At 31.2% G+C, this 17,825-nt stretch overlaps 1 protein-coding gene and 1 long non-coding RNA gene across 6 annotated transcripts in view; one reads left to right on the top strand and one right to left on the bottom strand.

The window, feature by feature from the left end:
- onecut (homeobox protein onecut) overlaps positions 1 to 17,825 on the top strand; it is a 38,843-nt gene that overhangs the window by 123 nt on the left and 20,895 nt on the right. For 3 of the 5 annotated variants that reach the window (XM_081993487.1, XM_081993484.1, XM_081993488.1), the window contains exons 1-2: positions 1,622 to 1,812; positions 5,112 to 7,041. In XM_081993487.1, coding sequence (XP_081849613.1) covers positions 5,703 to 7,041 — 1,339 coding nt within the window. In that variant the 5' untranslated portion in view covers positions 1,622 to 1,812; positions 5,112 to 5,702. The other 2 variants (XM_081993485.1, XM_081993486.1) reach the window with 2 other exon arrangements.
- LOC145738645 (uncharacterized) lies at positions 12,285 to 12,707 on the bottom strand. Its single transcript, XR_014180830.1, has 2 exons — positions 12,587 to 12,707; positions 12,285 to 12,527 (listed from the first exon to the last, which is right to left on the bottom strand). It is a non-coding gene; the product is annotated as an uncharacterized LOC145738645 (long non-coding RNA).

Raw genomic sequence — 17,825 nt, 5'->3', positions numbered from 1 at the left:
GTTTTGGGTGGATTTTGTTATTTTCGTTTTTATTTCGTTTTATCTTTTTATACGCAGGTCATTGAACATTATCTAGTAGTGCAAACATTAACACTACAATATGGCTACCACAAGGTTGAAATAAAATTCCTAGTAAAAACTGGTCAATACAAAAATCCATTTCTACCTGCAGTACCATTGCAAGTACCTAAATTACAAACGGTTTCGAGAAGGTTTTGCTGACCCAAAACACAACAATAATAAAAAGTTATAAAACGACTCAGGTATAAAATATGTTAGACTAAGTTAAGTTTCAAATTATTTATGTAAAATTCTTCAGTAAAGTGAAATCGTCACTTTATTAATAATGCATATATAAATAGGGACAAAATTGATTTTTGCATGAAATATTATTTACACTTATCATCGAGGATAGTATAACGCGATTTTTAATCCATATAAATTTCCCAAGAGTTTTTTTGTGAGTCAATTGAAATGAAATAAAAATTATGTTTATTTTGTCGCAAGAAAAGTCGTATTTTAGTTCCATTCCATTTTTATTATTTTCACTCAATTACAACAACCTTTTTACTAATAAATTGACATAATGTAAAAGTCACTCGGTATGAACAAAATGATATGTTTTTTCAAGCAGGTAGATTGACTGATTCCAAATCTGTGACACTTCCAAAACCAAGCCAACTTCTGCAACACCCTGTATTCAACACATTTTAAAATGTCTCTTTATTAGCTTAAACGCTTTTTACCAAATATTCTATTTCTTGCAGAAGCTTTCTTACGCTGTATAGTTTATTGTAATAGAACATTTCTAAATATTTTATACTTTCCATTATCCAGTATTTGCTTGCTTTCTATTTGTACTCCCTTAAATTCCGGTTTCAAAATGACGTCATACTGTCCTCACTTTAAAGAAGTTAATAAAATAATAGAAACATATCGATTTTATGCTACATGGACAGCTACACCATTGCTATCCTTAACTACGGTGAGAAATACACGGTGGCTCAAATGAGAAAAAGATTCAGTTTTTGGAGCCTTTTAATGTGCACAAACTAACTTTCTGTAGTCTATGGAAATAGACGTAGTCCTGTATTGCGATGGTGTTTATATAAGAATAATTAACATTGAAAATACTACATCCCTAATAAGAATGTCCTTAAACAATTTCTTTGTACTGGGTGTTCTAGAAAGAAAGCAAAATCCCATTCATGTTTCAGGCAGCATTTTACTGATTTTCAGTGTTTAGTTTAAGCCCTGTTATGACAAAAAAGATGGTGAGCACAGTCATGAAGTTTGACTGAAACTATTTTTTTGATAATTAAATCCATTCAATATTACTGTCATGTGCCTTCTCCACCGAATTCAAATTAGTCAGATACTAACAAAATTAAAATTTGCTTGTCGATTGTTTAATACAAGTAAGTTCCCCATTTCATACGTCTTGCAGCTTTATATTTCTCTCAAACTACGACACTTGTTTAATAACATAAAGAGTATAACAAAATATAAATAAATTGTTCCTCTAAAAACAGCTATAAATGGAATGTTTAAAACGTGATTGTTGTTGATAAACTTAGGCCGTCGAGACGGTTTTTGTGTTTTGTGGTAAGTTGTAGAATTTGTGCATTCATTACAGTAACACACACGGTTAAAACTAAATTACGTTAATATAAACATTAGCGTATAAACAAAAATGTTGAAATTCTTTTTCTAGTTATTTCAAAAGAACCAGGATTAAAAAAACTAACGTTCAAAACAAAACTTGAAAAGTTTAGTGTTTCAGTGAATTCTTTCTATTTTCGATTGTAACAAGTAAGTATTTTACAAAAAGTTGTATATCAAAAGAGTTTTCGTTTAAAAATTGTGATATGAATGGGGTTTTTATTTAATTCATTTGAAAACAGCGGAATGATTGAGTGAACTATGTTCATCTTTAAAATAGCAATCTCAAAACATTAAAGATTTTGGATGTCTATTGGATGTACAGATTTTTATAAAGTCTGGTTTCCAAAAGACATAGTATTTTAGTAATGTGTGGGATGTCCAAAATTTGCCTGAAGTTGTGACATTTGTATAATTCAATGGATGTCTAATAGGTTAAGTTCCTCTAAGATTTAGACACACATTGGATGGGCACATTGTCTGAATCAATGTATCCAATGGACATCCATATACCATGGGACTGGTTATAGCTGTAACATTTTAAGTTACTTTTTATTACATTTTCTTTGATAAAATATACTAACTGAATGGAAAAATTGTACTGAACACTCGGTATACATATGGTGGTTCAAAAATAAATTACAATGCTTCTATTACCTACTATACTGTAATTTCTTAACGTAATATTAATTATTACAAACTAGCGTGTTAGGTTATCTTCTAAAAGAGCCCAACTACATTTCGCGACACCCTGTATATTTTATTTTAAATATAAAAACATTATATTTACAAAATATCCGGTATAATATAACATTGTCTGATATTAAGTTATTTTCGGAGTATTCAATATTTTTCATTTTATACAGGGTGCTTCATTTAAACTCTCTCGGATGCTTATGGATTTATTTGTTATTCGATTGAAATTACATTTTTAGAAAGCAAATTTTTAAAATGGCGAAAAATTGTGGCATGGTAAATTTTAAATGGGACACCCTGGATTTTATTTTTGATTAGTTCTCTTAATTCTAAGAAAGATATTATTTTCGTGATAATGGCGACCAAAAACTGAAATTTACCAGATTTCCAAATTCGTAAAACTTAATGAATTGAACAGAAGAAAAAAATGGTTTGCACTATTTTATTTTACTTTTTCATACGATGTTTGATAATGTCAATTTAAATTTAAAGTAGAGAATTTTCTTTCAAAGTTTTTTAAAATTTAGTCAAAAATTTGCAAAACTTTTTTTCGCCCGAGAAGAATAACAAAAGAATTCTTAATTTTTTATCTACATTTTGTGTGTCATTAATTTAACAAATCTTTCGTATAAACAATAAAAACTATCTAAAAATGCAATAATATACACGGTGCTTCATTTCATTTTAATGGTTTACATTAATTAATACAAGTCTACCACGCCACAATTTTTTTGGCCTACTTTATTCCAAAAATTTAATTTATCTTTTAGTTGTTTTGTTAGTCATCAAGACATTGCCTAAAAATAATCCGGATGGCTGCTAATATAGTATCTGAAATACTGAAATAAGTTTCATTTAGATATTGAAAGATTGATTTATTTTTTTTTATTTTTTTCTTTTTCACACTTATCCTGTATACGGGGTGAGCTTTTTACAAAGTGTTGCATTAGCGGTGGTTTCAAATATGTTATACAAATTTTGGGAAAGTAAACCTGATAGATACTTTATGGTACAGGTAAAGGTGGGTTCTCACGTGTCAGTTTTGCTGAGGCACTTTGACTGATTCAGAGATACTGATCACATAATGAACGTGAGAACACATTTTTATTCGAAATGATTAGTATACTCGTACTTTCAGTAAAAGTGAAAGAACTACTGATCATTTTTTAAAAATGTGTTCTCATGTTCAGTATCACTGAATCAGTCAAACTGATACGTGAGAACCCGCCTTAAGTAAAGTACATGATTTGATAATCCGAAAAAATAATAATCAGAAAAAATTATTCAGTGCAATGGCAGGAAAATTGGCATGTGTTTACATGGCACTTAGTTTAATGCCAATGTGACACTATCGGTATTTAGCTTATTTTGCTTAGAGAAAAAAGTTATCCTATGTTTTCGTTCTAAAACGCACGATTTACGTTTTTTAATTGTGCTAAATTTAAATATGAAGAAATGTGTCAATTTGGCATTGACTGTTAGACACAGTTAAAGTCATTCAATTCGTTTTAATAGTGGCTTATCTATCCATCTGTAGTTTCCTTTCTCTGTATCTCGAAAACTAAAGCTCTGATGACATTTGTCTATAAAACATTTTCATTCGTAGTTTTTGCATTTCTTACGTGGTCTATAAGTTTGTAATACGTATTCTGAAACACCCTGTATATCTTTTACTATTAAACCCATGTGTCTTTTAAGAGTATGGTCAAACAAGGAAAATGACATAATAAATGTCAAAAAAACTGCGTTGACATGTATATGAAATAATTTAATCAACTGTTCATGTAGTGTATTTGATCAAATATTCACATTTTTGTAACTGTCAAATTACTAATAATAGAGTTGTTGGTAAAACATGTTATTCAACCAGCCTTGTAAGGCAAAGGTGAATACAATGCTATTCTTGTCACAGTAGCTGTATTAAAATTGGACCATTGAACAGTAAAATGACCCAAAACTATTAAGAATCAAAGTAATAGACAACAAAACAAAGCAATTTTTCTTGGCCTAATAAGCATATTTTCATGCTTTAATAATACTAGTGTTTTCGGTTTTTGGGAGTTTTATCTGTACTGGAAATCAAACTTCACAGTTTTTAGCCTGTTTTAACTGTGCTATTGTGTACAAGCTAAAAAAATTAATGATATTTTAGTTAAGTGTTATGTGTTGAAGTAAATTAATTAAATTAATTATAATTTATTAAGTGTTATGTGTTGAAGTTGAAGTAACATTGACAAGGAATCGTCGGCTAAACTATGAAGTTTGGTTTCCAAAACTCCCAAAACTTCCGGAGACTTATTCAACCGAGGATCGTAAATCACAAATTATTTAATATTTCTGCTGATAATTATCAAATTATCTCTAATTTGTCATTAGTCTCAGACTTATTAACGGTTTCTAACATATTGTGTTTGAAGATAATACACATTAATTAAAAGACAACAATACAAATATTATGAATCCGCTGATGACATCTGAATGTGTCATACTGAATTATCAGTTTCGCCGGTCATGGAAATGCTACAATAAATCTCTACAGCTCAGAGATATCAGAGACACCTACCTATCCATTAGGAAAACTCACCAAGGGAGCTTATTGATTATAGAGTTTCATGGTGAACACTGACCTACTTTTAAGTTTTCTCAGTCTTGTGTATTATGCTTTTTGTGTAAGTGGAATGAAATATTATTTGATAATTTTTGTATTATGTTGATGGTTTTTGCTATTTTTGTTAATAGTACAAAATTTTCAGGTTGCTGGCGCATGTGAGGTGCACAGCAAAATAAAAAGAATTGAAAACCGAGAGCTGTCTCTGTTCATTGGTGCATATTGCGAAAGTCCACAGCAAGTTAGACGGGGTGGTATAACGGGCATAATAAAGGGACAAAATAGTATATCGTAGGGACGCAGAAACCTAAAGGCGCAGCACGAGGGTTTGGGAAGAACGCGCGCATAAAACCACCTGGCGTCGCCCGCTCCCCCATTCAATTCAGTATCGACCGGCTGCCAAGTTACAATTTCTCTACGGATACATACTAATCGAAATCGAAGACCAATAACTAAATATCGGGTACGAGTGCGGGGGGTTCCCAATCGAAGGGAGCATGCGAATCGTTAATTTCAGGTCGGAATTAAAGGGCCGATAAGGGCTATAATTTCTAAGAAGGATGCCATGGGCTCGTCCGAGTGTCGGTCGGCGCCGTCTTAAATACACAGAAATTGCAAGTACTTTAGGTTTGTGTAAGTGCCAGTTGGTGTTTTACTCTTGAAGTGAGGCTAAGTGTTGGTGAGATATCCAGGTTGTCGTTGGAGGACGTTGTTATGAACGTCCGAAGATATCCGGATGGTAAGCGGTCTCGATATCGCGAATAACACTAGACGACAACCCATCGCATATATTATGATGGAAAATATTGGAAAGATGATCGAACAGCAGTCACTCGGTGAACAATCGGTCGATTCCTCCAATGGCACGGCGCACACGCACGCTGTTATAACGGGAGGAGGCATGGAGACGCGCGTCGTGACGACAATGAGGGTGCTATCACGCGCCGTTGTTGAGCGTCGTGTTGTTAAACAGGAAGAAGCCGATGGCCCCCTTTCCGTCATCGTTCAACCTCAAGACGAATCTAGGGAATCCGAACTGCTCAGTCCAAAGTTATCACCGAGTTCGGTCATGATAGATGCTAATGAATATCGAAATCTAAATCCGGAGCCAACTTATCAAACGTTAACAACGGTAAACGGCAGAATGTCGCCCGCCGGTTATAGTCCTAGTTCCTCCTATGCCACCTTAACTCCTTTGCAACCCTTACCGCCCATATCCACGGTTTCGGATAAGTTTGCGTATGGCCATGCCAGCAATGTTACCGGATCCTTTACCGTAATGCAAAATAACACCATTCAAGGCATAGTAGGTTTAAATGCTAGCACACCTTACACTATGAATAATATTGAAATGACACCTCCACACAACTATTCCTCACCTACCATGGGAATGCAGCAACAATCTAGTCCAATTAGTCCACAAAGTGCTTACAGTCAAAACGGATTAACTTCTCCTCAAAAGAGTATGTCCCCTCAAGGTTACGATTCCCCGTATGGTGCAAGACAAGGTGAAATAGTGAGTCGAACATTACACAGTCCTCAATTAAGTCCTCCGGGTTCGGGTTCGTTAAATTCTCCGGAAGGTACCTTAGTGACTAGTTTCAGTGGACAAACGACTTTAAATGGCCTTGGATTACAAAATCATCCTCCGACTTTAGTGCAAATCGCTCCTCCTCAACGCGATTGTTCGCCCTCGCCTCCAGTGGTAACATTACAACAAACGCCACCCGGTAATCAACATCAACAGCACAACCAACAGCAACAAAATCAGCAAACAATCCAAATTAAAAACGGCAGCCCCGGCTCCCTCAGTGTTCCTTCGATTAACACTGATGTTGAAGAAATTAATACCAAAGAACTTGCCCAAAGAATTAGTGCAGAACTAAAACGATATAGCATACCCCAAGCTATTTTTGCCCAAAGGGTACTCTGTAGGTCACAGGGTACGTTATCCGATTTGTTACGAAATCCTAAACCCTGGTCCAAGTTAAAATCTGGACGGGAAACGTTTAGGAGGATGTGGAAATGGTTACAGGAACCCGAATTTCAAAGAATGTCGGCACTTCGATTAGCAGGTGAGTTTTGTATTTAATTAACCCTAAAGAAATAAAAATCTACTAAATTAAAGAAATACACACATACGACCTAAGTAAAAATGTTGAAAAACCATAATTTCTTTAAGTAACATTTATCTAGCCAGATATAACTTACAACAATGAAATATTGGCGTCGTTAATTATAAAACCCACAAATTAAACAGATAATTGACAATCATTCCCTAAAATGCCATTTTAAAATTTGATTTTCAGGACCTTCTGTAGCAACCAAAATATTTTGTGGATTTGCCGGTATAAAATTATCTGATGGTGCTAAATGAAATTTCAGCGAAACGTCAGAAAACTGTTCCTTTTCAAAGATAACTGATACCAACCAGGTTGAATTAACATTATGTATTCAATACTATCAAATACTCACTCAACAAAACCACAAGGTGTTTCTAAAACTCTAAATCCACCAACAGGAAAACACTTACATAGTGTCCGATATGCAGTTAAATATGTTAAAAGTTACGAATATAATTGTTTTTTGATATTATTTAGAAAATATTTAGGACCAATTTTACATCAAACATGAAATTTCACTTAAAACTTGAAAATTATTTCTACGTAAATCATGAATTTTGAGTGTTACGAGAAAAACGGATTTAACAAATTTAACGTTAAGATTAAATAGGGGAAACCAAGGAAGTAGATTTGTATATTTTCAACGCCCTGTAAATCCGAAATTGTCAACATTTAAATCAGGCATGTGTCATGATAAGTCACCCTATTAACTGAATGTATACCAGGTGTCCTAGAATACAATGAACATAGAAGATTAACATGGGAAATCGGTTTTCAATCTTTAAGTGGTAGAGTGCATTTTTCGCTATCACTCTGTATTTTTTTTTAAATGCTGCCAGCTAGATATTATTTTTCACGCAAAACGCATCTACACAACACAATTTGATGTCAAGCGGAAGTTATATTTGTCAAGTAAAGTGTTGCATTCATAACTATTTTTTTGTTTTTTTTCCTTAGATATATTTAAAGTTTTTTAGCTTTCTCATTTATTTTTAGGGTTAAATAACATTGTAACTACATTTAATAATAAATCAATAGAAAAACTCTAAACTATGATTGCAACACCCAGGATGACCAGGTCTATCATAAATTGCTTGTTTCTACGCGAAAATCTGATATTTTGGCAATATTAGAGACGTTTTGCGTCCAAATGGCCAAAACTACAGTATTAAGAAAAATGCAAGCTGATAGACAAAAATGAGCTTTACAACTTATTAATTGGAATAAGTACAATTAAATACATTAAGTGAATTTTAAGTCTGGCTTTGTTAAGTTTGGTTCAACATTTTACAACAAGCTCTATTAGCTTGTAATCATCTACTTGGGAGTTGATTTTATATATTGGTATATACTACTTTTGTTGTACTAACTTGTATTCACAGATAAAACATTCTTTCTTTACCTTGTGCTTAACTTAAATTTTTGATTGCAGTTTTTGTTTTGTTTTTTGTGATTTGCCCAAATCAGTTAGGCCCACAGGGCCCTTTGGCGGAAAAATCTGGCAAAGGAAGAAAACGTCAATCAGGATAAGCTGTAATTGTTATTTGTCATTTGTCCAAAGGCATTAAAATTAATTTTAAGTTAAAAGTTGATCAACTTCTTAATTTAACTTAACTAAACTTAATAGAAAATTTGGTTGCATAAATGTCCACATGCCATTACACATGTTGATGTTCCTTAGTACTAAATTAGTTTAGCTTAATTCTTATTTAACGTTGGTGCATAAATCCACCTTTAATTAAAATTTCAAATAAAATATTATATAATAACATTTTTTGAGATATTTTAATGTTTATGTCAAACATTGCATATGGCAAAATAATAATTATTTAATAATATAAAATTTATTTGTAAAGAAAGCAATACAAAATACATTATATTGAATGGTAAATGCTTCCTGGAAAAATGAGTTGATTGAGTATCTAGTTTATCGTTAAGTTTAAGGCGTTGAACACAAAAAATTGAAAGTTATGTAGAGAAAAGTTCTGTTCCAGAGTTCCAATGGCCTCTACAGCATTCAGCCAAATTTATGTTTCAAAAATATCATTAGAGCCAATATATTTGACCACTGAAAATAGACAAACTAAGGGTTTCAGTACGTAAAAATTAATAAAAAAGTAGCTAAGTTTTACTAACTAAATTTCCTCGATAAACGATTTTCTTGCACGTCAAATTCAATGATTGAACATCAATAGTAACAGGTTTTGACATGAATATGTAATTAATGATGTTATGCATATAGGGTCACGTAGTAAATGACGCTAGTCCGGTGGGTCAGTGTAAAAAAATAATGGACGTAACTGACCATAGCAGAATTTTGAACAGCATAAACGACGTTTGAATAATATGTAACCGTTTGTTTGAAATCGATACAGTCCTGTCAATTTCAATTTCTCAAAAACCTAATAATTACAACTATAAGACTTACGTAAATCACTGAAGACGATTGCAAAATTGTCATGTTAACGAACAGATTAATGACGAGTGACAATTGCAGAAGGCAAATTGTATTAAATTTCCTCAATTTGACGCCTTATTATGTAATGAATTAGGTTTTACGAATTCGATGTCAAGTAAAGACTTAATTGTTTAGTAGAAATGAAAATGAAGGAATTCAATTTTTTTCCAGTTACAATTTCAAATTGTGCAGGTCACATTCTAAGCTACCTACACGGCTGATTTCTGGAAATCAGTGCAGTACATTAAAGTTGTTGTGGACAAAATTTCATAGCAATCGCATACTGTACAGTGCTGTAATGAATAAAATGCCAAACCTAAAATTTTAACTCACAGAAAAAACTGAATAAATACATTAAAGTGTACTTGTGTTTTATGAACAATTTTATTCAATGGACGTTAAATTGTCAGGGTTATAATTTTATAGGAACCATGTAATAACATTAAATAAAGGACTGCTAAAAAAAGAATTTTACACTTCAATTGTTAATTAATTGTTGTAAACCTACATAATATTTACTGTAATACGAGTAATTAAAAAAAAATACAGAACCAATTAAATTGAGCAAATTATATAAGAACTCAATTTGTTTAATACAACAGTAAAACGGAGTGATCAAAAATGGTGTAAAGAAGTTAAGACTTAAAAAATATGAATGTCAAATGAAGAAAATAATCAATAATTCAAAAATTGTCAAATATGAACAGTCATGAGATATTTTATGTTATTATATTGGTTTTTGGTTGTGTGTGTGTTTTTGCAATAATGTGTATATTCCCAAAAAACTAACTAAAAATACAAAATCACTTTTGACAAAAATTGGAATCTGACTTTAAATAATTTATTAAAGCCAACTATATCGCCTTTCCTTGTTACATTGCATAAATGAAAAATGCAGGAAATAAATGTGTGCAATTTACCTTCCCAAAAATAATTTTCTTACTTAGTCAGACATATTATGATACAAACTGTCAATGATCTTCTGGATGATAAATGGTATATAGTGCCATCCAGATAAGATACGGCTTGAAAAGCTTTGCTTTGGAGAGTTTTCCTGGACAAAAGCAGTGAATCCAATCTGCAGTTAATTTCCAATAATGTTTATAAAGATGCTAATATAAATATTTAATTTCTTGATTTTAAAAGCCTGTCTTGCTTAAGTTAATTAAGAGTATATTAAAAACCGGAAATTTATTTTGTAACTTTTTTGATGTTAATCTGACAACATTGTCACAAACATATAAACTTGTATTTTTTTATACCTGTATATGTTAACAAAATAAAGCAGTAAAATGGCACCTCAATTCGAATGGTTTGCACCAGAAGTAAAGCAAAATACGTGTCTTCTGGGACATAGCAAAATTATTTCTAAACAGTGGCGGATCGAGGAACAACTTGAAGGAAAGGTTTGAGTTGTCAAAAAATTATATAGTTTAGAAATAAAATCAGTTCAGGTGTAAATTCAAAGAGTTGCCATATTTGCTGGAATGAGGCTTTCAAGACAATTTTACAGCATATTCCTTCTTTGTCAAAAATGAATCGAATTTGGTCATAACTGATAAGAAAATAGACATTTTTAGTAATCATTTGCGATCACACTCACATTAAAATCGATCTTTAGAGTTTGAGGATTGCCTACTAGAAGAAATTTAGAATGATGCTTACACAAAATAAAGAAATAATTATACTTTTATTAGTCATATTAAACAGATTCAATTATAAACAATATACTTTAGTAAATATCTTGAGTTGACAGGATGAAATAAATTTTTCTTTCAATTTAGAATGAATTTGTCGAGGAAATCATTACTACACGATGTTTTGGATTTTTTTCACCAAACCAACTAACTCCATAAACCGACAATTCCCAACTTTTAGTATTATTAAATTATTTCAAAATTACTAATGTCAAAATGGTAGCAAGACATTATTGAGTTGTGTTTAGAGCAAAGTAATAATTTTATTTTCAGCAAAATGCAACAGAAAAGAAAACGTCAGTTTTACTTAGATAATATCAGATTTTTCTGTAAATCATTTTTGATATAAAAGGATGGCAAAGGCAACAAACTCTATAATACTAGGAAATGCCCTGTCTCATAGTGGAAATGTAGAAAATGAAAAAGAAAACCCTCGAGGAAACCAATATTGAAGTAAGACTTAGAAACCAATCTTTTCCATTGCAAAAAATATTTCCTAGAAATTAAAAGAAGACGGTTTATTTAAAAGCATCACTTAAAAAGTAAACTTTAACGTGATCTTACAATCTCTTTTATAAAGTTGATGATGTTTAATATAATTATATGCATTGTAAAGGGCTGGACTTTTCTACCTGGTATGCCAGTCTCAATTTAATTTTTATTTTGATGTGCCCATTTGAAAGTATATATTTAAGTATTAGTACATAAAATTTTTTAGATGATTATTAAAGTTATTGGGTACTTTCTGTTAAAAATGGAAAAGTTTGTGTTGCTTCCTCTGGTAATATATAAATGTTATCATAATCACCTGTACATAACTGATGTGTATTTTAAAAATAATATTTTGTATATTTTAGTTGTTTCTTGTTATCTTCAACTGCAAGCAAGTTTTGTCAATAACAACACGTCATACCTGCAAACCTTCAAGCAAAAAAAGCAATTAAAAAAATCGAAAAATCGTGTTTTGAAATATGATTTAAGATTTGGAATTTGAGAAAAACAATTTAGATTAAACCAAATACTACTGAGTAAAAATACCATTTTTTATTAACCATTTTTATTGTTTTGATTTTACTACAGACTTGTCCTGTTAAAATTTTGATTTTGCGGACTTTTAAAATATTTCCATTATGTTCTGTTCTCTGTCTGTGTGTGTATGTGATAATTATTTAAAATATAAGAACAAAGCTTCAAACCTTAAAGCAACAATTATAGACGACAATATACGTTTATTTGTCTGGTGATTTTGTTGAAGACACACACAGACTTTTGTTTTCATTTATCTTAAATTAATTAATGTAATTTATTCGTATCATTATTTTGGTTTGGCTACTGTACTTACTTTATATGTAACGTAAATTCAAATCGTTAGCACTTCTATGTCTTGAATCAAACATTTTGTACATCGCAAAACTGGTTTGTTTTGTTGCGACCCTAGACCAGTAAATCTGCCTGCTTTCGTCCTTCACACCCTTACATTCAAACGGCTCCTTTTATTTCTATACCTACCTACTTTCCGCCTGTGTAATTGAAAAAACCATTCATACAGAGTTGGTTCCCTAGGTACAAATTTGTATTGGTGTCGTCTTCAGTTCAGAACTTAAAACTGCATACTTTACGTTCGGTTGTTTTACAACCATTAAAACATTATTTTTGTATTATTGATTTAATTTTAACTTACTAAAAATTGCGTTTTCTGGTTGAAACACAGTTTTAATATATTGTGAAAATGCAATTGAGTATTTAGTATTTAGATTAGGTGGAAATAAAGAAGCTTAGTTAATTACATTTTTGCACATTTTTCAAGTGTGTCATTTAATTTAATTTTCAAAAATTTTTGTTCCAATAATTACTAGTATAGCTGTATATTTAGATTTTTTTCTAAAGCTTAACTGCAGCTGATGCAGCATTACTTTCTACTGGAGTCAAAAAGTATGTGACCCACTGACAGGTTACTGTGGATAGCATTTTCAGTATTCTGATGCTCTTTTATATAAAATACTAGCCAAGAGATTTCATATCATGACCAAATTCAAATATATTAAAGTGCGTAAAGTACTGCAAACGTTGTTAACTTTGTTTTATTTTATTTTTTTGATTCTTTAGTCTTACAGTTTAACAGAAATAGGAACAATCGCTGTACAGTGACACTCCTCACTTAAAACTTGTACTCAACAGTCTTACCATCAAAATGTGGGGGTTTCAACATACTTTTGTAAATATTTAGTAACAGTTACTCTAATCTGTCATCAGTCACCATCATCATTTAACAGTCACATAACCATTTTGTTTGCAAATAATAATGATTTTGCGTTTGTTGTATAATATTTTTAAGAGATCCTCTTGTGGAAATATAATTTCTACGTCATAAGGGAAGAAACGAGGCAACAGTAAAGTAACGTAAAGTTTTAAGATTTTTCTCATCAAATAAGACGAAAAAAAATATAAATTAATTTCTCTATAATTAATACAAAGAAATAGCCCCATTGTGGGTTTCAGAAAACAGACTGAACCTCATGCCTCTATATGGAAAACACTCTTTGTAACTTTCTAAGTATCTAAGATGAGTATTATTGTATCAGACTCCCAAATATCTCAATTTTTTCAGCATAACAGCATTAGAACTTGTTTCTATGTTTTAAGTAATGATGGGCGTAAATTTACCGTAAAGGTAAAGTAAAACTGGAAAAGTAAAATGTCTGTAAGTCAGTGTGACAGGAAAATTTACCAATTTTACCAGTAAATTTATAATTTCACTGGTAAAATTTATTTGTCTCATTAAAATTTGTTTGAAAGATATCATTTTCCTGTCATGGCTGTCATTAATTTGAAAAATCATTAATCTGAATCACTACACAGTTCATGCACCCCTTGTATTGACTGACAGTGTGAAACTTCAGGGATGAGTTTAGCAGTTCTTTACAAACATTTTTGCACTTTTTCAATTTTTTTGTTTCTGAGTTATTTAGCATGAACTGGTTTGATGCAACAAATTTTCAAATCAGTTGAAATTATGATTTAAAATTTGAACACTCTGTAACTCAGTTATTTTTGGGGAGTTAAAGATGGTTCAACCACTTAAAAGAAACACTCCTCTTTCCAGTGGTGTACAGTAAAAATTTCTATTTGAAAAATTGCATACAGGGTGACCAAAAACAGTCAATCACCATTATTTTCATGCACACCATGTATACTGGAAGCAGAAACGGTCTTGCTCCTCTGGTATGGTCTTGCTATTTTTTTGTAACTTTCACTGGAAAAACTGGTTTTGTGGTTTGACAAATAACAAATATTTAAATCAGTTGAAATTGTGGTCTGAAATTTAAACACAGTTAAAGAACAGTCGGGACAAAATTGTCTGTAAAACTCACTTGGAGTAATTTGAAGTACATTTTTGGAACCTTCATTAAATTTCCCTTTTCCCTTCCGATAACCTGAAAAACACTACAAAATTTGGTACAGTCAGGGAGAAAACCGGTGTCAAAGTTTGAACTGACAGAAACTCAGTTTGAAATAACAGAAATGACGGTTTTATGCACATTTTTGGAATCTTCATTAAATTTTCTATGTGTCAAAATGTCAGAAACATAGTTACTGTAATTTACCCATCACTAGTTTCAAGACACCAAAAAAATCCTTTAAAAATAAAACTGTATGAGTATCCATACAAAAATTATTCTACATTTAACAATTTGTTGTTATTCATGAGAATGTTGTCAAAGCAGTAATAAGTCTCAAATAATCAGATGCAGGAAGGAAAACTTGATAGAACTTCATCTTGAGGAGATGCATACAAAAATAATTTCTCATTATGTGACATGTTTCATAAGGATGTTAAACTTCCTTCCTGGTGCATGGTTTCTGCTGTAAATTTAAATTTAAAAACAGCTGAAAAATATCTAAAAATGGGATAGTTTATTGAAAAATGTTGGTTGTTTAAGAGGTAGAGGTTAAATATTGATTAACCTCATGGAAATGCGAGTTTGTTCCCGTAATTCAGAAATTATGTTTGATTTGTAAACAAATTTGATTGATTATTAAACATTGTGGGTTGATTAAAGTAATTATTGTAAAAAGTTTTGGTTATAGTTGCCTTTCGATAATAAAGCGTATGATTTGTTGACAAAAACAGGTTTGGAAAATACTTTGTGTAAGCTTTCTGTTTGAAAGAATTTTTCAACGTAAATGATATTTTGCCAAAAACCAATAAAAGCTATTAAGCATAGTGTCTATTGACTTGAACAAATCACTTTTGTGGCTTGATCCTTTATATTGACTGGTATCCATTTTACTGTTATCCTTACAACTGTAATTTTTGTGAATAAATATTGTTCCAAAAACAGTGTATGATGTAGCTTCGTGCCTATCATTATGTTGACCGTAATTGGCAAAGTTTCTATCATCGTAGAGGATCAATAGACAATTTGAATAACATACATATAGTGTTAAACGTGTTTCTCAAACAGTTTATCAAGTCCGACTAGCCTTAATGAGTTACAATTCGCTTTAAGCAATTGTACCGTTCTGATTTAATTGACATGCCCTCATCTTATACTGATTGCGCTAATAAGTTCCAAAATATTAGTGATTGAACTTTCTAACAATAGTAGGAACAAACCCAAAATCGGCTGTATTTATGTCATCTTTCCTTCTTATCCAATTAACAAGAACATTTGTAGAATTTTTATTCCCACGATATTTATTGGTCTGATCCAATTTTACTGACACTCTATAAAATGAAAAAAATTATCGTATTACACACACTTTGAACATCTGCGCCGTCCCTATAGGTCTTGAATCGTGATTAGATTGGAACCCTTGTTTTTCCTACCCACTGCCTAAATTAATCTAGTACGTGCGGGCGATATATGCAGGTGTAAGTGCAGGAACCCTAAACTGTCACACATGGAAGGTTTTACGCGTGCTGTTAATGTAGATACGCAAACATTACAAAGCGGAACATAAAAAGTGTGCTTTACTCCATCACCTGTCCAGTATCCAGTTCTATTTGTATATGAATAACCTTTAATAAATGGTCTAATAAAATTAATTAATCTGTTATTTATTTTCGTGACGTGTCACGAGAATTTTATTGATCAAACTATACATGGAATTCAGTGATGGATATGTTAAAATGTGTACAGGAACTAAAATACATTCATTGATCATGCTCTAAAAAAATGTTTCTCAGTTTAAGATGCATTGAACATTCATTTGAAGTAGTATTATATTTTTAATCAGTAAACTACTTAAAATGTAATATTTGCATTATAAGTATCAAAAGAAACTAAAACTTCAATTCGAGTTTGTTTTACACTACATTTTCTAGTTTTCTTACCAGAATTAGCAACACTCTCATAAATTTCAATTTAAATCCTTTTTTTTTAGTTTTGTGTTGAAATATGCACTATTAATTTTCATTTTGATAGCATAATTTTCAACGTTGCCATTATAAGCCAGATTTTTATAAAACTGACAGTAAAAATGCATATTTTCTTTTTTTAATGATGACAATTTTTGGGAATTTTACAGTTAAAGTTGTCCTGGTCTTCCACAGGAACATGAATTGTAAGTGTAGTCATTGCGTTAAAATTATTCTTAATGGGGCACCCTGTATATTTTCAAGTCATTTGATTCGCCTTGTCAAGACTTACATAATGACCTATTATGTGCTATGCTAAAATAGTGCGGTTTATGTGATATTTACAAAGTTGTCGTTATCTTCTGCATTAAAATGAAGAAACACACATTTCTATTATTTTTAATGTGGCACCCTGTATCTTTTAAAACCATTTGAATCTGTTTTTCAAGGACTACATAGTGACAGATTCTACGATATTTAGTCAAATTTATCATTATCAGTCATAGAGAATTGCACTATAAGTGTACCTAATTACTGCGTTCAAAACCACAAATCTCCATTATTTTTAATGGGACACTATGTATATTTTAGGATCATTCGAACCTGTTTTTCAAGCCTTACATAATAACCTACTAAAAGTGTACAGTTTCTGAGATCTTTACAGCCATATTTGTCATATCCTTCACAGATAATTGCACTCTAAGCGTAGTCGTACGTTGAAAGCCACAAACATCCCTTATTTTTAATGGAATTTCATGTCATTCGATTTTCCTTGTTAAAATAATAAATAATATGCTGTAGTAAATTTAGTGAGCGGTTTTAAATAACATAAGGTATTATAATATAATTTGGGGAAACAATTTTGAACTTTTTTATTTTAGGATAATTTAACAAAACAAATTTAGCCTTTTAAAAACAAAGCGATTTTTAATACGGGTTTACACTGCCAATTTTTATGATTTTGGCCACTTCAACAGAAGGACTGGACACCCTGAATAGTATCAAAAGTAGGACAATCCTACTAATTTAAACCTGCTAATAATGACTATTGTTACGTAAAGTTTATTAACAAAAAGTATATTTTATTCATTTCCTGAAAATTACTCTTGTTTCTAAAAAATATTGAAATTCCTATAACATTTCTCAAGTAGAATCAAACGTTTTAAATAGAAATTATAAGTATTGAAGTACATGCTAATTACTTTTGAATAAGTTCTCC

Source organism: Ips typographus, linkage group LG16 (genome assembly GCF_016097725.1).
Source record: "Ips typographus isolate SLU linkage group LG16, UJ_Ityp_2.0, whole genome shotgun sequence".
Classification (NCBI taxonomy): domain Eukaryota; kingdom Metazoa; phylum Arthropoda; class Insecta; order Coleoptera; family Curculionidae; genus Ips; species Ips typographus.
Note: the sequence above shows the minus strand (reverse complement) of the source record. Positions and strands in the feature narration are given on the sequence as shown.